The sequence below is a fragment of the Mastacembelus armatus genome, chromosome 17 (assembly GCF_900324485.2).
Source record: "Mastacembelus armatus chromosome 17, fMasArm1.2, whole genome shotgun sequence".
Lineage (NCBI taxonomy): Eukaryota > Metazoa > Chordata > Actinopteri > Synbranchiformes > Mastacembelidae > Mastacembelus > Mastacembelus armatus.
In genome coordinates, this window is record NC_046649.1 from 5,417,815 (window position 1) to 5,436,575 (window position 18,761).

An 18,761-nucleotide genomic window follows, 5' to 3' on the forward strand; every position below is an offset into this window, starting at 1 on the left:
CGGTGTTCAGTCACCCGCTCACAAAGCGTTTTCTTAGGGGAGTGCGCGGGCAGTGCCCCATCGCACGTCCCCTGGCTCCGCAATGGGACCTCGCTGTGGTTTTACGCGCGCTCACAGACGCTCCGTTCGAGCCGTTACAGCAGGTCCTTCTCTGTTTTTTATCGGGTAAAAACCTCTCTTCTGCTGGAGTTAGCCTCCGCAAAGAGGGTCAGTTCTGCATCCTAACCCTGCATATATGCCTAAATGCATCACTAGTTCTTTCAGATCTAGAGTGATCACGCTGGAGGGCTTCTTTCCCTGTCCCCACGAGTCCGCAGAGGAAGCTGCTTCGCATCTTCTAAGCTCGGTGCGCGCTCTGGCATGTTACGTAGACGCACGGCGGAGTTTGCTGGGCTCCTCCCTCTCTGCAGAATGCTTGTCTCATTGGCAATGTGAGACCATTGCACAAGCTTACTCCGCGTTGGGCAGGGAGCCTCCGGTCGACATCGGTGCACACTCTACTAGAGGAGTGTCATCCTCCACGGCTCTCCTGCATGGTTTGTCAGTGGAAGACCATGAGGCGCGGCGGCCTCATGGCCCTCCCCCTGTTCCTGCGTGCGTTTCTATTTGCGGGATGTTGTGGACTCATCCCTCTCTCACGCTGTCCTGGGAGCCTCCCAGTCGTAATTAAGCTGGCAAGACCGGGAGGTGTGTTTTATTACACGGATACGGGACAGGCATCCTTCTGTTTTCAGCTTTATATGAAACCAGCGCTTACGCATCCCACCTGGTGCTTGCTTCACTTCGGTTCATGCGATTATTCGCATTCCAAGATCAAGATCAGGATGGTTTATTTGTCATATGCAGGTTAAAAACAATGCAATGAAATGCTTTGGATGAGAAGAACCGTCCAACCCGCGAAAAGTACTGATAGCATGCAATATAATAATTTAATTAATTAATAATAATAATAGTAAGATATATTTACAAGTGCACAGGCAATGAAGTGAAACGTAACACATATAAAAGAATATAACATATATGATGGTGCAGGTAGGATAAAAAGTAGAAACAGTATTTCACAAGTTTGTAATGTTCCTTGATAATCGTAAGCATATTGCACATTGCACATAACATACTGCACAATTGTGTAGCACGTTATTGCACAAGTAATCACTGAGATAAATTATGAGGTAATGTAGTGACAGATGTAACATGGTTAAAATGGGAAGTAGTAGGAAGGAATGTGTGAATTCCATAAAATGACACTAATTCATGTGGGTCTTATTTATTTGGTTAAGGAGGTCTCCATCTGTTGGTTTTGGATGGTACTGCAGGTAAATTTCCCCTTTTGTACTTCCCCTCTTGCCGTACCACAGCAGAAATGAGTGAGCTCGCTGTGGGTACGTAGTTTTTCGTGCTCCGTATTATACGAGTATAATTGTTACATTTCTTGATATAAGTGTAAGTTTTAGTCTTGAATAATGGTATAGATATATATGAACAAGGGGGTGATGTATTACGTGCTATAATGATGGTTTGGCGTCATATGAAAGAAAGAAATCTTGTGTTACATGTGGTTAGCATGTCTGCTAAGTTTATAAGTGTGAGATGATTAATATGAAACGCCATTTTTGTGCCTTTAGCATTGTCAATACCTGCGGTCCTGAGGGAGAGCCTGTTTGATTTGTTTCTTGTTCTTTTCATATAAAGGTATGTTGCTTCCAGCTTGATAATGATGTAAATCACTATTTTCTTGTCTTTTATTTAGTAAGTTTATTTCACAAAATGCCATTGTTCATTCTAAATGTAGTTTTCATATTTTATTTGATGTAAATCAAGTTTCTGCCACAGCAGAAATGAGTGAGCTCGCTGTGGCATTGTCAATACCTGCGGTCCTGAGGGAGAGCCTGTTTGATTTGTTTCTTGTTCTTTTCATATAAAGCAACTTGTGTACCAGAGCCGTGTGTGAGTGAATAACTGCGACCGTTACACTGGTGCCGTGACCCCCTCGGATCCTTGGATCAGCTTGATGCAGATCGACTGTGGTTGCTGTGTCCAGCTCAACTTCATCAGAGGATCAAGACTCCTATATTACAGACATGGACAGTATTTACTCACACATCACGACTGGGAGTGTTCGTAACATCTCTGCTTAAACACAACGCATGATAAAGTGATTGGTTTTCATATAGTGTATTATAACTGTTGATTTTCTTGTAATAATTCTTCAAATTCGTTATGGCTAAGAAAGTCAAGTGTGTAGAAGATCCTGATGTGTCTTATTATGACAGTATGAGCTTTCCTAGAGGAAGAGGTGCATGGCTACCTCTTAGTCAAGTTGATTGTGTTTCCAATATTAGTGTTGGTCGAGGGGTTGGTAGGAGTGTCGGGTTACAGCGAACCTGGCATGATACTCCTGTTGGGCAGAGTCCTAATGAAGGCCCGTACACATCATCACCTGGTGTAGATAGAGATGCTGTCAGCCATTTTGCAGATATGGTAGGCCAGTTGGGTTCGCAAATTGGGGAATCAATTGTTGAAAAGCTGGTATCTGCTGGCCTAGTCAATGTGAATACTGAAACCCAAAACTACTCACCTAGATATACTCAGACACCGCTACAAACAGAACAGAGTACACATTCTATGATGAAACCACAAGTGACTGTGCACATGAAAACAGAGAGTGACATATTCAGGGGTGACGGCTCTGATAAGCATAGCGTTGAAGAGTGGATAGACAGAACAAAAGCTTGCTTAAGAAAGCAGATGTGCCCTGTCCATGATCAGGCTGAAGAGATAATGTGTAAACTTGCTGGGAAAGCAAAGGACATTGTAAAAGTAAGCCTGCGCAGTGACAGTATGCTGAACATAAAAACAAACCCTGAGCTGATTTATGGAATCCTTATGCAGTATTTCAGTGAAGCCCCATCTTGCCTGCCGCTTGCAGACTTTTATGCCACACATCACAGACTGAGAGAGGATCCAGTGGACTACTGGATTCGATTGAACAAAGCTGCTGATATAGCGGATAAAGGGCTGAGGAGACAAGGAAAACAGCTGGACAATATTGGAGAGGAGGTGACACGAATGTTTGTTAGATTTTGTCCTGACCCAGGTCTGTCGAGCATATTCAAGTGCAAACCTATACAGGAATGGAGTGCAAAAGAAATACAGTGCAGGATTGATGACTACCACAGGGAACACAGGAGCCTGGGACATGGTGCAAATTTAAAGAGCCATGCCACTGCCCTGTTAAGTGGTTTGCGTGAAGAGACTTCAGTAGTCCCGATCAAATCATCCAGCACTTTACTGGATGCTCAAGTATGTTGCCAGCCAAAGTCAGGATTCGTGCCTGGTCTAACACAAAATGGGAGCTCTTCATATTTGCCGCCTGCCCCCATGTTGTCTCAATGCGCACAGCAGGCTGAGAGTCAGTTGCTCTCTAGAATGATGGAAATGATGGAACACCTCATGGAGAAAGTTCAGGCTCGTGATGTTCCTAACACCAGACGTGATTCCAGACGGCAACGTGGCTTTGCCAGGGGTACCTGTCAGATCTGTAACGACAACAAGCACACCACAGTGACCCACTGCATGACTGACAAGCTGTGTTTTGCATGTTTCTCTCCGGGTCACACGAAGAAGGACTGTCCCAAACACACTTCTTCCCAGTCACAGCCTGAGGGAAACAACTAGACCCGTATTCGGAGGGAGGCAGTACGGGTCTTCGCCAGAGTAACTCCCAAATGATTGATAATTGCGTGCCTCGTGATGCTTACCTGTCAGCCAAAGTGGATTGTGTTGATTCAGAAGTCATTTACCAGAATACCAACATTGTGGGTGGACGCGACAGCCTTTTTTATACTCCAGTTAAGGTTGGGGAGATGGTGACACTGAATGCGATGTTGGACAGTGGTTCGATGGCCTGCACCATAAGTGAATCAGCTGAGTCTGCTTTGAGGTTGGCCGGTGCTTTGAATGATTGTAGTGAGTTTACAGCAGATGTCATGCTAGTGGGCTGTGGAGGTCTACGTGTGAAACCAAAGTCATCTTATAATCTCTCCATGGAGGTTTATGGTGTGAAAATGACAGTACCTACCTTGGTCATTCCTGGACAGCACGATGAGTTGATAATTGGGACCAATGTCATTAAACATATCATCAAATACTTCAAAATGTGTGATGGATTTTGGCAGGCACTGTCTAAACCAACCTCTCCTGATCCTGAGTGTGAAAGCTTTTTGTCCATGCTTGCTGGATTGAACCGCTGGAGAGGCGAGGAGATTCCTGGAAAGATAGGGACTGTGAGATGCAACTCTGCTGTCTATCTGGAGCCAGGCTTAGAGTACTTAGTGTGGGGGAAGCTGCCCAAATCAGCTGTTATGTCTCCTGGAAGTGCGGTCATGACTGAGCCAACATCGTCTCACTCGGCTCCCAGGGGCATCATGGTGGCTAAGTTGGTCACATCTCTGTGGGGAGATGGATGGGTCCCGTTGAAACTCATAAACACAACAGGCAAGCCAACGTTGTTGAGAAGGAACGCAAAAATAGCAGACGTATATCCATGCATCGCACTTGAGGATTTTGAGGCAGAGAACATCAAGGCTCCACTGATTAACTGCTCCACGCAGTTTTTGGATTGTGAAGTGGGCGCTTCTGAAATACGTGAAAAATTGAAGTCAATTGGGTTGGATGGTCTTGATATCGAGTCATGTGACATCTCGGATGAAAGTATGCAACGACTGGCACATTTAATTCTGAGTTACGAGGATGTGTTTTCACGTAGCCATCTCGACTGTGGACAAGCAAAGGATTTTGTTCACAGAATACACCTCTCAGACACCAGACCATTCAGGCTTCCGTTCAGATGAGTGGCACCCAGCCAATATCAAAAACTTCGACAGGTACTGACCGACATGGAGGAAAAGGAGATAATTAGGAAATCTACCAGCGAGTATGCCTCTCCTCTCGTGTTGGTCTGGAAGAAGAACGGTGACTTGCGTGTGTGCACAGACTTCAGGTGGCTGAACAAGAGGACACTGAAGGATGCACACCCTCTTCCGCATCAGGCAGACTGTTTGGCAGCGTTGGGTGGAAATGCTCTATTCAGCACAATGGATTTGACATCCGGGTTTTATAATATGCCGTTGCACGAAGATGACCGCAAGTTCACTGCCTTCACAACACCGATGGGCTTATTCGAATACAATCGGCTGCCTCAAGGTCTGTGCAACAGTCCTGGCAGCTTCATGAGGATGATGATAAGCATATTCGGGGATGAAAACTTTCTCAGTCTATTATGCTACTTGGATGATTTGATTGTCTTTGGGCCGGACGAGAATACTGCTCTTGATCGCCTGGAAATGGTGTTTAGCAGACTCCGCCTAAATAATCTCAAATTGGCTCCAAAAAAATGTCATCTGATGAGAAAATCAGTCAAGTTTCTTGGGCATATAATTGATCAGATGGGTGTTTCTACAGATCCAAGCAAGGTTGACAGCATCTCAAGGATGAGTAGTTCGGATTTGATGGAACTGGATGGGACGACTCCCTCCCAGAAAAAGATAAGATCATTTCTGGGAATGGTGAATTACTATCAGCACTTTATCCCTAATTATTCTGCCATTGCCAAGCCTCTTTTTGGTCTTCTGACAGGTCAGAGGACCCGAAATAAGATTTCTGGGAAGATGGGCCATGTTCATCGGAATAAAAAGCTGAGACCCGGTGATTGGACTCGAGAACACGATCAGGCAGTTGAGAAATTGAAAACATCATTGATTGAGAGTGTTGTTCTTGCTCATCCGGATTTTGCTCGCCCTTTCATTCTGGCAACGGATGCATCCTTAGATGGCATTGGAGCTGTCCTCTCACAGATTCCTGAGGGAGAAACAAGAGCCAGACCAGTAGCCTTTGCCAGTAAGTCTATTTCCCGATCACAACGGAATTACCCAGCGCACCGTCTTGAGTTTTTGGCCCTGAAATGGTCCGTATGTGACAAATTCAGTCATTGGCTCAGAGGACATGAGTTCACTGTTTTAACTGACAATAATCCCTTGGCACATATACTCACAAAGCCAAAACTAGATTGTTGTGAACAGCGATGGGTGGCCAAACTGGCTAGTTACACCTTTGATATCCAGTATGTGCCTGGTCCCCAGAATACAGTTGCTGATGCTCTTAGCCGAGTCCCTTTTGTCAAACCAGATATCATCCAGAGATTGCTCAAGGAGCCATACGAACACCTTGTGGCTGATTCAAGAGGTATGTCAACTGATTCAGTGCAGAATGCATTCAGAAACTCATGTCACTCTGATAAGAGGCAAAGTGTCATCAATTTATGCCAGATATGCAAACTCAGTGACCATCAGGATTTAAATGTCCCCAGTGCTGATGTTACTGCTATGTTGTCTTCGCATGTAGAGTGGGATGCTGGTGCCAGGGCTCGAGCAATGACTGTTATTGACCATTTGCCTCAGATGATGTCTGGAGGACAGGACACACTGCCAGCGTATTCCGAACAAGAACTGCGTGACAAACAACTCAGTGATAGGCATTTAGCACGAGTCCTGTACTATGTTGAGCGACATCGTAGACCTTCGAGAAGAGAAAGAGCGAAAGAATCTATAGTTGTCATCCGTTATCTGAAGCACTGGGAGAAATTGGTTGTGAGGAATGGAATATTGTACAGAGTGTCACATGACCAACTGTCACATATAAAACGTCATCAGTACGTTGTCCCAGAATCTCTGGTTGATGTAGTTCTGAAAGGACTTCACGACGATTGTGGTCATCAGGGTCAGTCTCGTACTGTCAGTCTCGTCAGGCAGCGCTTCTTCTGGCTGAACCTGGATCGCATCGTGAGAGAGTATGTGCATGAATGCCACCGCTGCACTGTGAGCAAAACTCCTGACCCCAATGCAAGAGCCCCATTGGAAAACATTTCCACAAGTAAGCCCTTAGAGCTTGTCTGCATAGACTTTTGGTCTGCTGAAGATTTCAAGAACAAGTCTGTTGACGTTTTGGTGGTGACTGATCATTTCACTAGATTGGCGCATGCCTTTGTGTGTAGGGATCAGTCTGCCAAGCAAGTTGCCAGGGTCCTGTGGGATAGGTACTTTTGTATTTATGGTCTTCCAGAAAGGATTCATAGCGACCAGGGCCCAAGTTTCGAAAGCAAGCTGATTCGTGAGCTGTTGAAGGTCTCTGGAGTGAACAAGTCCCGCACAACACCATATCACCCTATGGGCAACGGGAGTGTGGAACGCTTTAACAGAACCCTTGGAAACATGATTCGTGCTTTGTCGCCGGATGTAAAAAGGGATTGGCCAAGACGACTTAAGACACTGACATTCCTTTACAACTGCACCATACATGAAACGACAGGTTACGCTCCCTTTTATCTGATGTTTGGTCGTGTACCTCGCCTGCCCATTGATGTCGTTTTTCACTCTGTCTTGAATGGTCCAATCGCGACCAGTTGTGACAAGTTTGTGGCTACCTTAGTTAAAGATCTAAAGGAAGCACTGCTGATTGCACGTACACATGCCTCCAAGGAACAGAGACGGCATGCAGAGTTGTACAATCGAAAGGTCAGAGGATTGGACATTGGAGTGGGGGACCACGTGCTCCTGGCTAATAAAACAGAACGGGGCAAGAAGAAAGTTGCGGACAAATGGGAGTCCACTGTCTACACTGTTGTGGACTGTAAATCAGACACTCACGTTTACACGATCCGTAATCCAGTCACAGTTCAGGAGAAGGTTGTACACCGTAATCTGTTGTTGTTGGTGAATTTCTTACCGGTGGATGAAGAGACCTTGGTGTTTGATCATCTTTCGGGACTAATTGGTTCAAGTCGGAGGTCTACTTCAGTAGATTCTTCATGTGTGAGAGAAGACATGAATTTGGAAAGTGATTTGGGAGGATCGGATCAGGAGGTGGATGATGACAAATGTGAGTGCCTCAATGGGTCGTTAATGCTGGGAGGCAGGGGCTTATCCTCACGTGTGGACTCCACTAATGATTCTGAGATGGATTCTAGGTCGGTCCGGAATTCTGGGATTGAGAACAGAACTGCTAGTTGGGTTTCGAGTTTACCTGATGGTCACACCCGGCACAAGTCTGATCAAACTCAGTGTGGAGGTTTTTCTGCTCCCTTGGATGCTGCATCTGAAAGTCTATCGTCTGAATTGGCCACTGATGGACAGACCTCTGCTTCTGAGAACTATGCAAGTGGTAGCTCGTGTTCACAACTTTCGGAGCCGGGGACAGTTCTAGTTCCCCAGTCCAACTCTCCAGTTCATTCAGTCGCACCTGTAGCTAATGCTAATAGTGTCAATCTAGGTGCTAGTCCGCCTAGGCAGGTCAGGTCATATTTTGGTCGGATCATTAAACCTGTGAACAGACTGATACATGTTATGTCAGCAGAGCCAGTTATTCGGGGAACAGGACACAATGTTCAGGCTGTTCCTATGTCAGTGATAAAACTTGGTTCCACCTGAGATGGTGTATTTTTGTTACATGTTCTTCGATAAGTTAGTAATGTCTTAGGTCATATTTTGTCAGTTTCACTTTTGGAATTCATTGGTTGGACAGTGCATACCTTAGTTTTCCCTGTGTTTTGTGAGGAGTTTGCACATTTCTTTTCTATTCTTTTTTTTGTTATTGGAGATTGAATATGGAAGGACCTTGTGGAATGTATGTGGACGTTCTACTGTCAGAAGTTGGTGGGAGAGCTTAGCGCTACTCTCTCGTCACTTCATCCTTATGGGATAATACTGTTTTTGATGCTCCTTTTATAGGATTATATTCTTCCATATGGTGCTCTTTGTGTGGTTCCTAGTATTGCCCTTGGTTTACTGATACCTTGTTCGTTGTCCTACTATTTTATGTAATTCAGTGGGGGTGGATGTAACATGGTTAAAATGGGAAGTAGTAGGAAGGAATGTCTGAATTCCATAAAATGACACTAATTCATGTGGGTCTTATTTACTTGGTTAAGGAGGTCTCCATCTGTTGGTTTTGGATGGTACTGCAGGTGAATTTCCCCTTTTGTACTTCCCCTCTTGCCGTACCACAGCAGAAATGAGTGAGCTCGCTGTGGGTACGTAGTTTTTCGTGCTCCGTATTATACGAGTATAATTGTTACATTTCTTGATATAAGTGTAAGTTTTAGTCTTGAATAATGGTATAGATATATATGAACAAGGGGGTGATGTATTACGTGCTATAATGATGGTTTGGCGTCATATGAAAGAAAGAAATCTTGTGTTACATGTGGTTAGCATGTCTGCTAAGTTTATAAGTGTGAGATGATTAATATGAAACGCCATTTTTGTGCCTTTAGCATTGTCAATACCTGCGGTCCTGAGGGAGAGCCTGTTTGATTTGTTTCTTGTTCTTTTCATATAAAGGTATGTTGCTTCCAGCTTGATAATGATGTAAATCACTATTTTCTTGTCTTTTATTTAGTAAGTTTATTTCACAAAATGCCATTGTTCATTCTAAATGTAGTTTTCATATTTTATTTGATGTAAATCAAGTTTCTGCCACAGCAGAAATGAGTGAGCTCGCTGTGGTATTGTCAATACCTGCGGTCCTGAGGGAGAGCCTGTTTGATTTGTTTCTTGTTCTTTTCATATAAAGCAACTTGTGTACCAGAGCCGTGTGTGAGTGAATAACTGCGACCGTTACACATACATAATACAGTCACATAAGGCAGCAGCAATGGACATATTAGTATCACAGTTTTGACTAGTGCAGTATTATTGTCATAGTTCAGTCTTATTGTCAGGAGTTCAGGAGTCTGACAGCCTGTGGATAATAACTATCTTTGAGTCTTTTTGTGCGTGCTGGCAGGCTCCTGTACCTTCTGCCAGAAGGTAACAAGCGGAACAGTCCTTTTGAGGGATGAGTGTGGTCCTTGATGATGCTGCATGCTTTACGCTGGCACTGGCTGTGGTAGATATCCTGGATGGGGGGAAGACTGCTGCCAATAAGGTCCTCAGCTGTGCGCACTACCCTCTGCAGTGCCTTTCGGCTCTGACTGGTGCAGCTCCCGTACCACACTGTGATGCAGCCCGTCAGTACACTCTCAATGATGCACCTGTAGAAGTTTGCGAGGATGTTGGTGCTCGTACCAAACTTCCTCAGTGTTCTCAGGAAATAGAGTCTCTGTCTGGCTTTCTTGACCACAGTGTCTGCATGTAATGTCCAGGATAAGTCCTCAGTGATGTGAACGCCAAGGTACTTGAAGCTGCTGACCTGCTCCACCTCAGCATTGTTGATGTAGATGGAGGAATGCTGGCCTCCGCGTTGTCCACTATCCACTATCATCTCCTTAGTTTTGCTGACATTCAGAGAGAGATTATTTTCCTGGCACCAACTGGTCAGTGACTTCACCTCATCTCTGTATGCACTCTCATCATTGTCGGTGATGAGGCCCAAGATGGTGGTGTCGTCAGCAAACTTAAGGATGACGTTAGAGCTGTGCCTGGCAGTACAGTCATACGTGTAGAGGGTGTAGAGGAGTGGACTGAGAACACAGCCCTGAGGAGCACCTGTGCTGAGGACAAGTGTGGAGGAGAGGTGTCTGCCGATTCTCACCACCTGTGGTCTATGGGTGAGAAAGTCCAAAATCCAACAGCATATGGACTTCTTCAGACCCAGGGTGGTAAGCTTGGTGACCAGTTTGGAGGGGATACTGGTATTGAATGCTGAGCTGTAGTCAATGAAGAGTATTCTCACATAGGTGTTTCCCCTCTCCAGGTGGCTGAGGGAGGTGTGAACTGCTAGAGCAATGGCGTCGTCTGTAGACCTATTTGCTCTGTATGAGAACTGCAGGGGATCCAGGGTGACAGGGAGGGAGGCACAAATGTGGTTCTTAATGATTCGCTCAAAGCACTTCATGATGACAGACGTAAGCGCTGTAGTCTGTGATGCAGTGGTGCCACAAACGCCGTGCGTTGTTACTTTGTTGGGCAGACTCAACACTCTCTCTATACTTCCTCTGCGATGTCTTCACAGTCTTTCTTAGGTCGTACTTGGCTGCTTTGTAGGCCTCAGGGTCTCCAGATTTAAAGGCAGCGGTGCGTGCTTTAAGTTTAGCACAGACCTCCGACCCGACCCATGGTTTCTGGTTAGGGTAAGTGCAGATGGTGATTTTTGGTACAATGTCCTCAATGCACTTCCCTATGTAACCTATGACAGAGTCTGTGTACTCATCAATGTCTCCTTCTGCTGAGTCTGCAAACATCTGCCAATCAGTTGTTTCAAAGCAGTCCTGTAGGGCCTCATCAGCTGCATTGTCCCATTTAAAGATGTCCCGGGGAACCGGTTTGAGTCTCTGTTTATAAGCAGGAAGCAGAAAAATGGTGCCGTGATCTGCTTTATCAAAAGAAGGGCGGAGGAGAGGTTTGTAACTGTCTTTGATGGGGGTGTAACAATGGTTCAGGATCTGGTCCCCCCTGGTAGCTGCAGAAATGTGTTGGTATTATTTAGGGAGGACTTTTTTCATATTTACTCGATTGAAGTCCCTTAAAATGATGAAAGCAGCATCAGGGTGCGTGTTTTCTAGTCCGTTTATAATCCTATACAACTCCAGGGCTTGGGTTTTAGTAGTCTGAGGTGGAATATAGACTACATGTGGATCACAGAGCTGAATTCTCTGGGCAGATAAAAGGGTCTGACTGCAATAGTGAGTAACTCTAGGGCTGGTGTACAGTGAGACGCTAAGATACGTGCATCTGTGGCCCACAAGGAGTTAACCATAAAGCACACACCCCTCTGCAAGACTTGCCTGAGTCTTTAGTTCGATCCAGCCGGTAGATAGAGAAATTGTCCGGAGTTAGAGCACAGTCGAGGATGCACGGCTCCAGCCATGACTCGGTGAAAGCGAAAACACAACAGTCCCTCGTGTCCCGTTCATAATAAATCCGTGCGCTCAGGTCGTCCAGTTTATTCCTCAGAGACTGGACGTTTGCAAGCATAGTAGTGGGAAGAGGAGGTTTGCTGTGTCTCAGGCGAGTCCTGCACACCGGCTCGCTTTCCTCTCCATGTCTTTCTCCTACGGCGTATGGAACAAAGAATCCAGGGGAGAATGTCCGCAGCGCAGTCCTCAAAAGTGGGTTCTAAGTCCTCTCCTGCTAAGGACCGCAACTCCATAAGTGTGTGGTGGTCGTACTGAAAGCGTGGAAGTGCATTGCAAGTGCAAAAGGTCAAAATAAACACAATAAATAGTAAAAAGAAAAAGAGCGGATTGAGCGGAGCTCTCATCGGTGCGACCGTCGTTCGGCGCAGCCTGATGACGGTTTTCGAACTCTTCTCTCTCTCTTCTCTGAGGCGTAGAGCATTTCTGTCTATCGCTTTGACCCATAGCCCAGAGGGCTGCGTACCAATGAGACAGAACGTTGGTTACGTATCGTAACCCGAGATTCTGTGAATTGGGCAAAGCCCTCTGGGCTAAGCCCTGTGGGTTTTATCCTGTTCCTCATGCTACCACACTGAAGAGAAATGGTCTAGGCCCACCAAGTGACCTCATCACATCTGCCTTACCCATATACTATATGCGGTGGTTTGGACAGGATCTTCCCAAAAAACAGAACCACACATGAACTCACCAGTCCCCTGGGTGAGGGCCCTCCACATGACATGATGTCCGTGGCTGTGGCAGAGTGCACACCGTAAGCACCTCCAGCCTGTTTAAATGTGCCACTCTCCAGGTGGCCATACCACCCCCATGGCTCATGAACACCAACATGTATGACGTAGGACTGCCCCTGGGAAGCCCATGCATCAGCATGAGCAATAGCAATAAAAACAAATATGGATAATGCAGACATGATGAAGTCATTCAGTTTGGAGAGCGGGATCCCACCTCAGGTCACCCTAGACAATTTTTCTTTTCAGTGCAGTAGCATGAGGAACGGGATAAGACCCATAGCGATACCCCAATGAGAGAGCTGGTTGCTAAACTATTACCGTCAAATTAGTATTAAATGGTCGTAGTAGTACCACACACACGTCCTCACAGTACCACTTGTATGTTATTTGTCAGATTACCATTTGAACTACATTTCAGTTTTAGCGTTCATGTTTTCCTTATTTAAAAAATCACAATATATTATTTTACCAGATCACTAAAGTTGTCATAGACTGACAAAGAGATTACAGTGTATATTAGTTTTTCAAAGTATTTGCGAGATTATAGAGTCCAGGGGAAATTGCAAGAGTAAAGCTGTGGCATACAGTGTATGCACTACTACAATATATACAACATAAAGTGGGAGATATGTGTGGGAGGAATGTTTATTATTCTGTGAGGTAGTAATAGCTCTAGAAGATGCAGTAGTGATTCCTTTACGTAATGCCAAAGCAGTGTGTGTCCTTTAATGTGATCCACGCAAAACTGGCAAGATGCTGCAAATTTGTGTGATTTATGAAAATTGGGAGTGGTGGCACAAACAATAAACTTATTTTTCCTCTAGCTCTAAACTAACCCTCACTTTCTCCTCATGAATTTCATTTTTTTTTCTTTTTTATTGAAATCATTTGACTTTTGTGTTTTTTTTTTTTTTCTCCTTTGCCTCTTCTCAGCCTTTAGTTCAGCCATCCATTCTCTGGATGGGGCAACGCAGCGGAGCGACTTTGTTTCAATCCTCAGAGAGTTTGGGAACCACTATGTGCAGGAGGCAGTGTATGGTTTCCAGGAGTCCTGCACTATCTGGTACCCCAACAAACAGGTCCAGAGACAGCTGTGGCTGGAGTACCAGGACATCAGCAAAGGTAGAACACACATACACTCACACTTAAGCAGCTGATTTGATAAAGAAATAGATTTATGAATATACGAAATATGTGACTGTTTGGATGTTTGAACATCACAGTTTAATCCCTTGCATTATTTATACACTAAACCTCACACATAACCTACTGTATTTTAAGAAAACTCTTTCCCTCCTCTTTACTAGATTTAGATTTATCATGTTAGCATTTCTCAAACATTTCCATCCATTCGTATTATAGCTACCTCCTATGTCCAATTACATTATATTTTTAGCTAAAAATTGCACCATACATGTACAGTATTTGATAGGAACATTTTTTTAATGTACTTATAACTCAACTAACATTTAAATATTGTAGTATAGATATTCAAAATAAATAGTGAAAACATAGGTATACTATTTATAGGTATACTATTTGTTAAATATATTTCTTACATTTCCTGTACATGTTATTATGTATGGTGAGACTTGAACTAAAAATGTACTGTAACAAAATGAAACTGAACAAATTATGAAGTACCGTTGGCTCATTCTCAAGGCACCCAAGGGTGCCAAGGCATCCCTTTGGCGAGCCAATTTAATTTTAGGCACAGCTGCTTGTGTTTAGAGAACATTTACACTTTGTTTCTTCATATTTCTCAGAGGTATTGTAGAAACTATTGTTGATTCTAAAAACAATACTCAGCACTCGATCAGATATACTGGGACATGTACATTCATCTCACATGGTCTCTTGTTAACAGTGGTGTTTGTAACTAAATTAATCTAATGCAGTACATAAATACAGTTTTGAGGTATGGGTATTTAAGTATTGTTATTTTAAGATATAGATTGTACCTTTTACTCTTGCATATATCTTATTGCTATAATTGCTGGCTACTTTAACTTGTGTTATTACATTTTTATATACATAATGATTTTTTTTTCTTAAAAATACAGTGTAATTATCTACCAGTGCAAAAAGTTCTTAAGATTCATCAGCTGTAGGATGAAAATGCTGTTATGATAATATTAATAACTTTAAAAAAGACAGATTATATACAGGGGAGATTTTTTTTTTTACAGCACCTTTGCTGTATGCAGCACAAATATGCTAGCAGTAAATATTGTATATTTCAAAGTTGCAGTTGCAGTTTAGGCTGATGATCAAACTCTGTAGTAGATGATGCTTGTTGAATGACATGCTTTCAAGTAAATGTAAACATGCGGAGCGGTGGTACTGTGAACTGTAACTTAGTAAGACTCTCCATGCTCTCCACAGTAGTTTTATTTAGAAAGATCAAATCATGTTGGCATGATGCATCAGCTTGTTGGCCGTCTCATAAGTCTGACATTACAAAGAATGTAATGCCACAATGCTTTTATGGTCTGTTTGAGTCCCACATTGAAGGACAATGCTGTACATCATAGTGTGACTGCACTATAATCAGCATTGCTCTAACTCAAGCAAACACACTAAACCACAAGCACGCTCTAAAAGCACTTTGACTTAAATGAGCAATCAAAGAACCAATGTCTTTGATTTTTGTTTTATTACTCAAAATACCACTATATGTCAGCCATCCATCTTGTTGTTACATCTGCTTGTTTTCTCTCTTTCTTGCTTGTTTTTTCTCAGTTAACCTATGTGGCTCTGAACTGGCTGCAGTCATTTGGTGTGTTTACCTTGGCCACTTTTCCTTCATTCCCCTGCTTTGTCTGAGGACATCCATGCTGTGCTGAACTATTCACTCCCAGTTACCTCTGTGCTGACAGACGGCATTAGGTGACTGAGTTTCATGAAAAGTGCACTCATTTTCATTTTCAGCCACCTCTGAGACATCAGTTGCAGATACAGCTAAATGATTAAAAACAAGCAGAAAGACCATCTCCTTCTTTTCAGCATCTTTCCCTTCCACAGTTCATAGATCAGGGCAATGTAGGTTTTTCCTTTGCATTGGTTCTGTAAATCCACATTTTCCAACAACTTTCCTGTAGTAATCCTGCAGTTTATATAGAAGTTAACTTTACCTGTGGTTCCAAGACATAAGCCATATTTGTACACATTTTAAGTAATTATAGTGTAATTAATTAAATATTATACATAAAATCCACAATTTAAAATCCTAATCACAAAGCACTGGACATATGCAACAACAAGAAATAACAAAATAAATGTCCATGCAAATAGATCTTACTACATATCTCATACATTTTTATCTTTGTGAATATATAGCTTTGTATGTACAGGGTTATTAGTCACACTTCTTTGCATGGTTGAATTTTCATAATCTAGCAATAGATCAATACTGCTTTTTGAGGTAATGAGGATATCATTAGTATTTTCATTATTTACTATAAATTGCTAACATGTACTTGTGGCACTACTTTTCACTTTGCTGATTGTTGTTGGTTCTTGGTACACAGAGTAAAAGAAGACACATTTTCCTCAGCCTACACTCTTGTTATCAGTCCCCATATTGAGGCAACAATAAAAACATCTGTGGGACTGAAAATTTGATTGTCTGATCCGATTGGAAATCTATCCCAAATCTATTTTTCCTGTCAAATGGAGAGGATGGTGATTACGTTGGGCTGTAAAGATTTGAAATGATTCAATCTACGTTGGTAACTGTTTCAACCTGGCCCAGGACCATCCGTTTCTTAGAAATGAAATAGATTCCACTGGCAAATACTTGAAATCAGAGTCATCTTTCTTAATTTCTTCCTGACTTCTTGGAAACATCCTGGCCTTTTGGATGGTGTAATGAGCTCACAGGAGAGTTTGATGATCCATGTTCTCACCCTTTGCTCCAAATATAACATGCGCCTGACTGCAGTCTCTGTCCATATTCAGTGAGAGTTGGGCTTATCATTTTCTGCATCTTAGCTGTCTGGGATGCAGCTGCTGCAATCTCTTTTAATGTTATTTATAAATATGGTTAATTACATATATCAAAAAGAAACAGCTCTAAAGAAAAAATTATACTGTACTGCTTATTCCAGTACCTCAGATTCTTTTGGACCGTGTCAGTAAAAAAACACCAGTCTCCTGTTGAAGAAAAGTTGTATCTCACTAATTTAATGCCAGTGTAGCAGCTCTAAACTGTTCATCTCTATGAGGTGCAAATATCTGGCTTATATGATTTCATACTTGTGTGAAAAATCTCATTCACCTAATCAAATACTGTGCAGGTTTCTGTGAGTGGCTTTTGTGAAGTTACATAATATGAAATTGTTCAGTTACCAAAAACAACCACTCTTACTGGGAAGAGAGTTTCACTTTAATACAAAATCAATATAAAAGCATGCTAGGAACTGTGGTATTCTATGGCAATTGTGCATTGACTTTGAATTATAACTCAGCAGTCCAGAGCTCAGTGGGTGAGGGAAGCACATAGTACGCCATGGTCTGAGAAGTTAATTAACAACCTACACCAGTTGTTTCCTAATGACCCAGCAACTTTGAAAGCACCACAAACACACACACACACACACACACACTTACAGAGATATGTCCATATACCAGTCAGGTCTACCTGCTGACTCTGAAGAGATAGAAGACAGAGTGCAAGGCCCTTTATAGTGTGGTCTGAGGATTTTGTTCAGAAACTAGGGGAGGGCGATGCCACCAAATTTGTTTTGATCCAATACCAAGTAATTCCAGGCCAGGATCCCAGATACTGATACATTTCACAGTTGAAACAGCTACTGAATATCATGTAAGGGGAATATCATGTAATACTTTGTGATTTATGAGGCTAACATATTATAATAAGGATTTTCACTACATTTTATTCACTACCAAACATGTGGCATATAAATTTTATCCCATTTAACTTTACTAATTATTTAAAGGACTTTTTTTTTTGGTTGACACATTTGGAGCATAACAAAAACATGCAAGACTGCTTTCTATTGACTTTAGTCTTCAGCTTTTTTTTTGCAGAGCAGAGACTTTAAATGATATTTATCTAGTATGATAATCATAGAACAAAGATCATAGTTATAGGGAAAGGGTGACTATAGCAGAGTCATCTGCTGTAGTCTGTATAGTCTGTATACTTCTGTATGATGAGGAGAGTCATGGTTCAGCGGTAGAAACCATTGTTAGGTAGTGTGAACTGTTTTTCTTAAAACGGAATAATTTCAAGACTAAAGAGATATTCACTGACTACCATAAAAGTCCTACTTCTACTTCTCTTGTGCCTACCATCTTGAAAAAGGAGTCCGACTGGAGTGCAGCCATACAAATACTTGGAAACTTGCTGGAAGGTATCTGGCATAAATTTAAATGATCTGATCTGTGTCACCTTGACTTTTTCTATACAGTATATCAATGTATAAACAGTTTTAATTATATCTTCTTTGTATTCTTATTTTATTGGCTGCTGCCTATCATTTTTTTATCAGTCATATTAGAAGAAACACAGCCATAGCTCATTAAGCAGTCAGTCTGTGTGTGTCTGAATGTGTGTTTAGCCATGATTCCTTGTCTGGTTGATTAATAGCACTTTATTGCCTGCACAAGGTTTTGCTATGAGCTTCCTATTGTCAGACACATGACCTCCATTACCATGTAAGAGCTCAGACATGAACAGCAAGAAATCCACTGCTGCTCTCATCATGTTTGGTGCCAGTTTATTACAAGGAGGAAATGCATTCAATTGGAAAGTTAAAAACCTTAAAATATGGTGCTGCACCACCCACAGCCACAAAGACGGAAGACTTCTCCACCAGTTATACATTGCAGTTATACATTGCACTCCTATAATGCTAGAACATAGAAACAGCAGAACCAGAGATGCATTTTCTTTTATTCAGCACATTTTTCTTCCACAATGCCACTTGATTGCTGAGAGTTCTGTGAAGATTGGGGTTTGTTGTGGATAATATAGCCTTGGCCTTCTAGCCTCCGACAGTGATAAAGAAATGCATCAATTGATCTGGAAAGTTGGCTGTCACCTAATTCCAACCCCTCTGATTTTGACTCAAGTGACATCACTTGAGGCAGTT

At 42.7% G+C, this 18,761-nt stretch overlaps 1 protein-coding gene across 1 annotated transcript in view; it reads left to right on the forward strand.

Moving 5' to 3' along the window:
* The window catches only part of astn1 (astrotactin 1), a 377,251-nt gene that overhangs the window by 222,352 nt on the left and 136,138 nt on the right, over window positions 1-18,761 (forward strand). Inside the window, exon 17 of the mRNA XM_026312724.1 lies at window positions 13,576-13,764. Within this exon, the coding sequence (XP_026168509.1) occupies window positions 13,576-13,764 (189 nt within the window). The remainder of the gene's footprint in view (window positions 1-13,575; window positions 13,765-18,761) is intronic.